The 9,381-nt window shown below is 60.1% G+C and overlaps 2 protein-coding genes and 1 pseudogene across 2 annotated transcripts, besides 1 other annotated feature; all 3 read right to left on the bottom strand.

The window, feature by feature from the left end:
• Positions 1 to 578: 578 nt before the first annotated feature.
• Positions 579 to 2,489, bottom strand: LMXM_36_1280 (annotated as a pseudogene).
• Positions 579 to 2,489: a sequence feature.
• A 3,173-nt stretch (positions 2,490 to 5,662) lies between these two features.
• On the bottom strand, positions 5,663 to 6,778 carry LMXM_36_1260 (fructose-1,6-bisphosphate aldolase; the record flags this gene model as incomplete). The annotated part of the gene is made up of 1 exon (XM_003874422.1): positions 5,663 to 6,778. The coding sequence occupies one exon, from the start codon at positions 6,776 to 6,778 to the stop codon at positions 5,663 to 5,665; it is 1,116 nt and encodes a 371-aa protein (XP_003874471.1).
• Positions 6,779 to 7,750: 972 nt separating this feature from the next.
• On the bottom strand, positions 7,751 to 8,320 carry LMXM_36_1250 (putative 40S ribosomal protein S9; the record flags this gene model as incomplete). The annotated part of the gene is made up of 1 exon (XM_003874421.1): positions 7,751 to 8,320. One exon carries the CDS (start codon positions 8,318 to 8,320, stop codon positions 7,751 to 7,753), a length of 570 nt encoding a protein of 189 aa, XP_003874470.1.
• Positions 8,321 to 9,381: the final 1,061 nt, after the last annotated feature.

Raw genomic sequence — 9,381 nt, 5'->3', positions numbered from 1 at the left:
CACAAAGAGCAACAGCAGAGGGGGTAGTGGGGGGATGAGATGGCGCAGCACAGCGGACGAGGAGGGAAGAGGCACGGGGGGGGAGGCAGATGGGAGAGCGGGAGAGAGCGGAGCAATGGCGACGCGATGGCCTTGTGGGTGCGGCGTGTGCGTGCACGCGTTATCGTTTGGCGTCCGGTGGCGTGCGTGCGTGTTGTGAGAGGCGGAAGGGGGATGGGCGGCGTGGGCAGCAGTGAAACAGGGCGAGAAGAGAGATGGAGAGAGAGGCGGAGGGGGAGGGGAGGCAGTGGCCGGGAGACAGGCAAGCGACGCTGCCAGGCGTGCACAGCGGGAGCACAGTGGCTGCTGGCTGGCACACACACGCAGAGGAAGCACACAGGCAGGGGTGCCGCCGGCATTCTGTGAGACGCGCACTTCACACACACACACACACACACACAGACACACAGGCCCGACAGGGCACCTGGTGCACCAGCCTTTCAGCATCGCGGTGCAGCAAGAGAGACGACGCACGCGGCGGTGGCGTGTCCGTGCCCACTCAGCACGGCACGGGCACAGCGGTGCGCCCTCCCCCTTTCTCAACGACAAAGGGGACGCAGTGGCGTTGCGGCTGTGCTGCCACGTTCCTGCCAGGCACACACACGCCACGCACGCCCGCGCACCTGAGAGTCACCTCGCGGCACGGGAGGTTCTCCATCAGGCACCAGGCAATGTCGCTCGCCGTCCGCACACCGCTGACGCCGCCGCGCAGACGTCACCACGGCGGCACGCGGCCCAGTCATGCTCGTCTCGCAAGACACACAGGAGACCGCGCCGGCACTGGCCACTACCGCAACCCGACAGCGCACCACGAAGGGAAGGCGGATCGCACACGCCGTCACACCCACGAGAAACGCCGCCACGCAGCGCCCTGCACGCCAGAGCTGACGCGGTCGGACGCAGCTCTTGAGCGGCTGCCCTGCGCCGCCTTCTCTCTCGGCCATGCCCATCAAACAGCCAGTCTCCAAGGACGGACGCAGCCCTGCTGCGCCTTCACTCCGTCCCCTTGGCACACTGAGAAGCAGCCGGCGCAAAGGCACCTCCAGCGGAACGCCCTCAGCCGGCTGCGCGAACCGCCACTCGTCCTGCACCGGATCGTACAGCACCACCTCTGGCACATCTGGCTGCCCCAAAACCGGCATCGCTCCAATGGCGTCATCACGCACGCCGTCGGTGTACGGCATCGAGGCGAGCTGTCAGATCGCCGCACGCGCAGGCGAGCCGGGCGGTCCCAGCACAGCTTGCAGCCGACGCATCGCTCTCACAAGCATGAGGCTCGTGTACGCGACCGGGTCCGCGCCGCGCTGGCGCAGCGCAGTGCACAGCTCGTCGACGTCGCTGCTGCGCGTCCCCACCACCTCCACAAAGTACACCAGATCCAGCGCGTGTTCCGTGTAGGCGGACGCCTGCCCGCGGGAGAAGGGTGCGATGCAGTAACAATCCAGCCTCCGCAACGACACGTTCGAGGGGGTCAGAGCCTTCATCGGCACCTCCAGGATGATATGGCAGGCCTGGCACTGGCTCACCAGGCTCAAAACTTCGCCGTACACTCTGCCCAGATCACTGCCCTCGCGCAGCCTCATCACCAAAGACGGAAGGCGGCCGCTGCCCTTCACGGTCGCGCCCCGCATGGCCTCCTCCGCACAACCCAGCAGGTCGCCGCACACCTCCCCACTGCCCACCCCCAGGGCCTCGACAACGCTGCGCAGGGTGTCCTTCGTGCCGCCCACGTCGACGTGAACCAGCGGCACCCCCTCCACGCGTACCGCGCCGCGACACGGCACACACCGGCCGCCGTAAGAGCCACCGGCGAGGGCAACCATGCGGGGATGCGACGCCGCCATCGGCGTCAGCACATCGCGCACAAGCGCCTCCTCGTCCTCGCATCGCACAGCCAAGGCCTCGTCGGCCGCCGGTGCGCGCGCGGGTCCGTCGTGAACACGTAGCCGACCACCAGCACGCCGGCAATGCAGCTCATGGTGCCCATGTACTTGGCCATGGCGTAGCGCACCTTCTCTTTCCTCGTCCGCTCGCGGCGCAGCACGCCCATCGCCCTGTAGTGGTCGCGCCTCCACTGCGCCTTCTCCATAATACTGTCCAGCTCCACCGTCGACACAAACACGAGCGGCGGGAGATCCACGCCATCCAGCAGGTGCATCCGCTCCGCCCGCCAGCCGCCGCTAAACAGGATCAGCGCGATGGCCTCGACGTTCCGCGGGTCGTGCACGCAGGAGCGCAGCCAGCCTACCAGCGCAACCAGCCTCGCGCTGTGGAGCAGCTTCTTCGGCGGCTGCAGCACAACAATGCGCTCACGTACACACAGAGAGCTCCACTTCGCCGCTCCCCATTAGTATAACATACGTGGCATCTCCGTCCACCTTTACGATAGTGCCCATCATCTGCATGGCGGACTGCGCCACCGCCGCTGTGCTCGAGGTATCCTTCTCCATCCTGACCGTCACCCGCGTGCCAGCATCCACCGTCAGCAGCTGCGCCGCCGTCCTCGAAAACGCTCGCCGGGTGCGTCGGGCCCACACCAGCCAAGAGCCCTTCTCGACTATTCCACCGCCTTCTCGGTGACGGCAGAGGGCCAGGCGCGCTGCCCACACACTCACGCCAGTGACCGCCGTGCGACAACACAGAGTCCACGCCGCCGCATCCACCACTCCACGCCGGCAACCGACACCAAACCAAAGAGACTCAGGACAATGCCCGCGAAGCCTCGCCGCATGGCCCTTCACAAGGGGCACAAGTGTGAGTGCCTCGTGTTGACGTGTGCGTGTCTGCGCGGCTCACGGCTGGGCGGCTCCCCTGCACCACCGTGCTTCGAGAACCACTCACCAGCCGCGTGCCAGCGTGCAGCAGAGAGAGGAGTGGGGCGCATGATGAGGCATCGACACAGAAAGCGGCTGCGCGGCCATTCGGCGAGACAGGTCTCCAGCTGCAGCAGTACGGCCTGCCTTCCTCATCACGCTCCGAGGAAGACCTTCTGGGCCTGCTCCCTAAAGAAGTCAGTGCCACGGCAGCAAGGTACAACGAAATCCGCGGCGTTTGTCGACTCTACCGCCCGCATGCTGGGCCCCCTACATCACGGCGCCTCAGAGGCCCGGCCACGGGCCGCACCACACTCGCCGCATCATGGCTCTCTCAGACCATCGTCTCGCCAGTGTTCGCTAGAACAAGAGCAACTCGAAGATAGCCAAGCTTGAATGCCGTGTCGCCCGAACATCCTCCGCCCAGGGCCCTGTTCGCCTCATCATGGCCGTGCCCCCCCCGAGTGTGCAACGCAACAGGACGCCTTCTGTGCTCATCACACCACACTCTTCATATCCTCCGCGGACAAGGATGTTATGCAGATCTCACTACAATTCGCCTTCTGGGGTTGAGCAATTTGTGCAACTGAGCCCCCTCAAAAGTAGGTGCACACTCACCGGTGCGTGGTACAGCATCCAGTAGCGGGGAGCCACTGCATGCAGGAACCTCGTGACGCACGTCTCACTCCCGCTGCAGGGGCTTCCCCCTCGGGTGTCTAAGGATGCCCCTCTGTGTCCCCTTCAGCAGGACAAGCTGTGAGCCTTCTGTTGGCACGCGCATGCCTATCCGCGGCCCCCTTCCCTGCGTGACACACACTCACTCCTAATGAGAGGCGTGCAGATGCAGCAGAGGGTGGACTGCCCACGGCCGCCACAGACGCATACCAGCGCCCCCACCTGTTCCAGCAGAAGCCGGCATCCTCTTCAGACACCATTCATGGCATCCATGGAACTGGAAGGTGCAGAAAGCGGGTCACACAGACAACAACAACGTCGTCCTGAAAGAGGCCCCAGGACGCACACACATGTGTGCGCTGTGCGCAGGGGCTGTCATGCACAGCTGGGGGACCGGGCATCACATCCAAGGATAACATCCAGGGGGAGCAAAGGAGCAAGAGGGATTACGTGAAAAGGTGCGAAGAGATGCATACGGGACAGCGCCGATGTGCGTGTGTGCGAGACACGCGGCATACCTTCTCCATCCGACCGTGTTGGGCTTTCATAGGGCAGGGATGCCGGAGGCGTGATGAGAGCACCCCTGACTTGCACCACCGGGTCCCCCAGAGTCCAATGGGAAGCGTCGCCGCGCGCCATGTGCTGACATGCCGCGTGCTGAGGCGACTGAGAGGGAGGAGGCATGGCACACAGGCGGGATGTGCAAGGACGCACAGGGCCCTGGCCTGCGGCTGGTGGCTTTCCTCCCTGCGCGTGTCCTGCAGTGCACCTGGATTACCCCCCCGGCCCTCGCCCTCGAGCATATTACCCTGGACGCGTCCCGCTTTGGAGCAAAGGCACACAGTCCACGCCGCGTCTCCGTCTGGCGCCGATCGCGCAGCATATGCGCGATGAAGGGGGCGAGGAAGGACATGAGGAGGCTGATGGGATGCATTGCTCGATTTCCTGGGCAGGACGGCGCGTCGCAGATGGCGTGGGTTTAAGCATGGTGTAAGAGAGCTAGACGACCGGCAGCTCATTATGCGTATGCCTGTTTGTGCTGTTTGTGGTAGAATGTTCGCTAACGCAGACGCGCACACACACAGAGAAAAAAAACAGAATGCTGCTGCTGTTGTTGTTTCCTTTTTTTTTGTTTTTCATTCAAACGTTGTCGAAGCATCATTCGTTCAGCAAACGCTCTTCTTTCATTTTTTTCTTCGGTTCCTTTGTTGTTGTTGTTGCATGTCGTTTTAGTTTCTTTTTTTTTTTTCGTTCTTTCTTTGTGGTGTCTCAGCCTGTGTGTGCCTGTGTGTGCCTGGGTGTGCCTGGGTGTGCATGCCGGGATTTACCACGGGATACATCGCCACAAGGAACTGTAGATAGATCAAAAAAAAAACAAGAAGGGCAAAGAAGACGAAAAAAAAAGAAGGAGAACCAGCAAAGAGGCCTTGTGCCCACGCAGCGACGCCACCAGTAACGCACAATATATATAGATCTCGATATAGGTAGATGTGTATGTGTATGTACGGAGGAACGGGAGCGATAATATCTCCATTGATGCTGCTTGACAGGGCACGATGCAACCTACTCAGTAGCGTGCAGATGACGTGCCTCGTCGTCTACTTCAGGAGCGATCAGTGTGTCCCCATGTGCGTACATGTATATATATATATGTATACATGCAGGACACAAGTCCCCCATACACGTTGTGCACTTAGCTTCTGTCGCGCACGCGTTACTTCTCTTTTGATGTTTGTGAAGAGAGGGATGGCAGGGGAACGGCGAGATGAGGAGAATGCAGAGTAGGGCACTACTCCCTCCTTGGTAACCGTGCAGCGTCCTTTGGAATGTCCACAAAGATAAAGAGAAGTTACGGCGCGCACACCCGCATCCTCCCACTGCGTCAACAGCCTGTCGGCTGTCGCCACTGCGTGAGATGAGAAGGGGCGCATTTGAGCCCTTTACATCCGAACTCAAAAAGTCGGGGCACCCGCCTGAGAGAGGCTCCGTCAACATACAAATCGCAACTGAATGGGCTGCGCTTGCAAAGGAAAAAGAAAACGAGAGACCCCGTCTTTTCAATGCCCTCGATTCACAGAAAAGAGTCGCGCAGTCATCCCCGTCATCTCGAACATGACGCGCAAAAAAAAGGGGGTTTAATACGTATTGCCCTTGACGTACAGGGACGACGTGGAGGCGTCGTCGTCGGCGCGCTTGTACTTGCCAAGCTGCGCCAACGAGTTCATGCGCGCGCGGTGCAAGAAAGCGCGGCGTCCGGCAGGAACGCCAGACTCCTTTCCACCCCACGCCTTTAGCGCAGAAGATTGAAGCGCGCGCGCGTACGAGAAACTGAGGAAATACGGCCGTGGCAGCGGGCTTTTGTTAATTGCGTTCAGGTACTCGCTCGCCTGGACCTCGCTCAGCCCACCGGAAAGGAACATCACGCCAGGCAGCATCGCCGGCATCGTGCGCGCAAGAGTCATCACCGTGTAGTGCGCCACCTGTTCCGGTGTCGCCGTCTTGCCGGACTCGGCACCGGGAACCACCATGTTCGGCTTCAGAAGGCAGCCCTCCCAAATAACGCCGTGGCGCTGCAGCGCCGCCACCACCTCGCGCCACACGTGCTCTGACACGCGCTGGCACGTGTCAATATCGTGCTTGCCGTCAATCATCACTTCCGGTTCCACGATCGGCACAAGCCCACTCATCTGTGACAGGATCGCGTAGCGCGCGAGCGTCTCCGCGTTGAAGCGCACTGCCGCCTCCGACACCGTCCCGTTCTGGATCTTGTACACATTGCGCCACTTGCAGAAGCGGCAGCCTTTCTTGTAGTAGGCAGACGCACGCTTCGCGTAGCCGTCCAGGCCTTCCGTCATCTGCTCGCCCTCTGCGCCCTCGAGCAGCGGACACAGTCCCATGTCCGTCTTGATCCCGGGCACAACACCGCGAGTCGTCAGGTACTCGGGGAACGTCTGCCCGTTCGCCGCCTTCTGGCCAACCGTCTCGTCGTGCAGGATGACACCGCTGATGTACTGCTCGAGGCCCTCCGCCTCAAGCATCAGCGCACGGTACTGCCGGCGGTGCTCCTCGGTGTTGCTCAGCCCGATCGGCTCAAACCGCTTCATGCAAGAGCCGATTGACTCGTCCGCCGCCAGCAGGCCTTTGCCAGGTGTCGTCAGCTTCTTCACCGTCGCAACGAGCTCCGACTCGTACGGCGTCTTGAGCCGGTTGTGCGCCGGCAGCTGGCTCTGGAAGACCGTCACACGCGACATGGCGGATGTGTTGAATGGTAAAAGGGGTGTGGGGGATATGGGGTGTGTATAATATGAGATAGTGGTGGATTGACCTCGAGCTTGAAGAACCTAGTTTACTGTGAAGCCGCGCGGGAGGCGCGTATTGTGTAGGACGTTTCCACGGTGGCGGTGGTGAGAGGCGCGTGGGCGATGCAGTGAAGCGGAGAGTGGAAGCGCACATAAAACGCAGAGGCGCAGAGCGGCCCATGTACGGTGGGTGATAGGGTCGCTCGCACTACAGTCCTTCGAGGTCGCACGGAGCGCACAAACACACACACACACGCACAGACAGATATCAGACTGGGGGAGGGACGCTCTTCTGGATGGCAAGCCGCGAAAAAAACACTGCCACCCATGGAGCTGCCAACGACTCCACATCCCTACTCGATATCCACTTCTGCTCTCCCGCCGCGCCTGCCACGTTACTGTCGCCGTTCGCTTATGAACGTCAAACATGCAAGCAAACACAGCGGCGGATAGTCAGTGGCACGCGAAGACGGATTCGTGCCGTCCGAGAGCTCAGACGAGAGAAACGCCAGACGGTACGGGCAATACCGGGATGACGTCCTCGCTGAGAAAACCCCCAGCGACAACTCCTGCCGTGGTCGTGCGTGGGTGCGCATGGTTTGTTTAGAAATTCAGGTGGTGAAATGATGATCATAGAGGAAAGCAAAACAAAAAACGAAACGAAGCAAACGGGGCGTGTTCACAACGTCGTTCACGTGCCGAATCAGTGTCGAGTACACAACGGACGCGAAAGGGAGTCGGGTCGCTCTACACGTGCAACACAAGAAGCCGAAAGGTACACGACGAGGCAGTGGCACCTGCAGTGGAGGCACAGGCTCATCTTCATCCGACTCACGAACTGCCGATCGCATGAAAGGCAAACACCTACAGCCTGCACAACGCGTCCCCACGCCATTGCGGCACCCTTGTGTCGTTTATTCCATCTTACTTGTCGTCGTCGCCGCCGGCGCGGCGCTTGGCGGCCTTCGCGCGCACACGCTTGACGCGGCCAGGGCGGCCGTTGCCGAACGGCGAAGCGTCAGCGAAGGCGATGTGACGCTCACTGCTCACGCGCACGATGAAGGACGGGATCGTCACAATCTGCTTGGCGACGGCGATGTGGCGCTGCTGAATCAGGACGCGGGCGTGGTGCACGGACTTGGCGAGACCGGCCTTGAAGACGATGGTCTGCAGGCGGCGTTCGAGAATGTCCGGCACCGTCAGCGACAGCACGTAATCCAGCTTGTCCTTCTCCTCGTCGAGGAAGCCATACTCGTGGCAGCGGCGCATGATGGCGGAACCCTCCAGCAGGCGGCGGGGGTGGTTCTCCGGCAGCGTCAGCAGCAGGCGGGCCGTGCGGCGCATCTTGGACAGCGTCATGTTCACGCGCCAGATCTCACGCTTGCAGCGCAGACCGTACTGCCCGCACAGCTTCATCTCGCGGTCGAGGCGCTCCTTCTCGAACGGACGGCGCGGCGCCTTCCACACGCGGTTGAAGTTGTTGTAGTTGCGCATGTTCGAATCTTATCTGAAAAGGAACTGTATCGGTTGCAGGTGAGAGGATGAGGCGGAGGAGAGGGGGGGGGGCGGAAGCAGGAGGGTCGATATACATATATACACCCGCACGAGAAGACGAGGTTGAAACAGTGAGAGTAGGTGAAGGTGGAGCAGAAAGGGCCAACTCAAGGCACCATGTGCGCACCATGGCCCTGTCGGCGCGAGGCAGTCGAGCGAGAGACGAAAAAAAGGGGCCACTCGTTAGGTGTCATTGTCCTCTAGTCAGCAATGTACGAAGGGTGTTTGTTTTATTGTGATAGTATGCCAAGCGAGCAGACAACTCTGCCTGCTGAGTGCAAGAAGCAACAGCAGACTTCTGTGTCTCTTTCTCTCATGCTTCATAATTCGCATTATGGTGTATTGTACGTGTCGCACTGATTTCTGAGAGTGTCCTAGTCTGAGACACTCGAGTCGCACGTGTTCTTGTCGACGTTACACGTGACGCAAGTAGGATGTGTGGGTAGGGGAGCTTCTGAAGGTGGTAGGTCTGCCTGGCGGATGTGTCTGTCTGTCTGTCTGTGTGTGTGTGTGGTGTACAACGCCTACCCGTGGTGGCAAAGATGCAAGCGCATTACACGAAACGCAATCAACAACGTCGGATAGTAGACGATACTGTGAATTCTGTTTTCTCTTTCTTCCTTCTCTTTGGCTGCTGACGTGCGTGCTCATCACGGGGCACAGAATGCGGGATCACGACCACAGCAAACGAAAAAAACGATCAAATAGAAAAAAATGAAATGCGACACAGAGAGACCACCAATAGAAAAAAAAAGCACACACAAGTCAGCGGTGGTACATGTGGTGTGGTACGAGGAGCGAGCACCGATGGGTGGTCGAACGGACGAGAAGCTCATCAAAAAAAATAATAAGAGGATGTCGGCGGCACATGAGAGTGAAACGAAAAGACGCTTTAGAAGCGGGAGAGAAGGGAACCAAGGGCACGAACAAACACATCACACATGCTATACATATATATATATATATATTCAACAATCTAGCGACAGCGCCCCCCCCCCCAC

This window comes from Leishmania mexicana, chromosome 20 (assembly GCF_000234665.1).
Source record: "Leishmania mexicana MHOM/GT/2001/U1103 complete genome, chromosome 20".
Taxonomy (NCBI): domain Eukaryota; phylum Euglenozoa; class Kinetoplastea; order Trypanosomatida; family Trypanosomatidae; genus Leishmania; species Leishmania mexicana.
The sequence above is the reverse complement of the archived record's forward strand: the minus strand, read 5'-3'. Positions and strand labels throughout refer to the sequence as shown.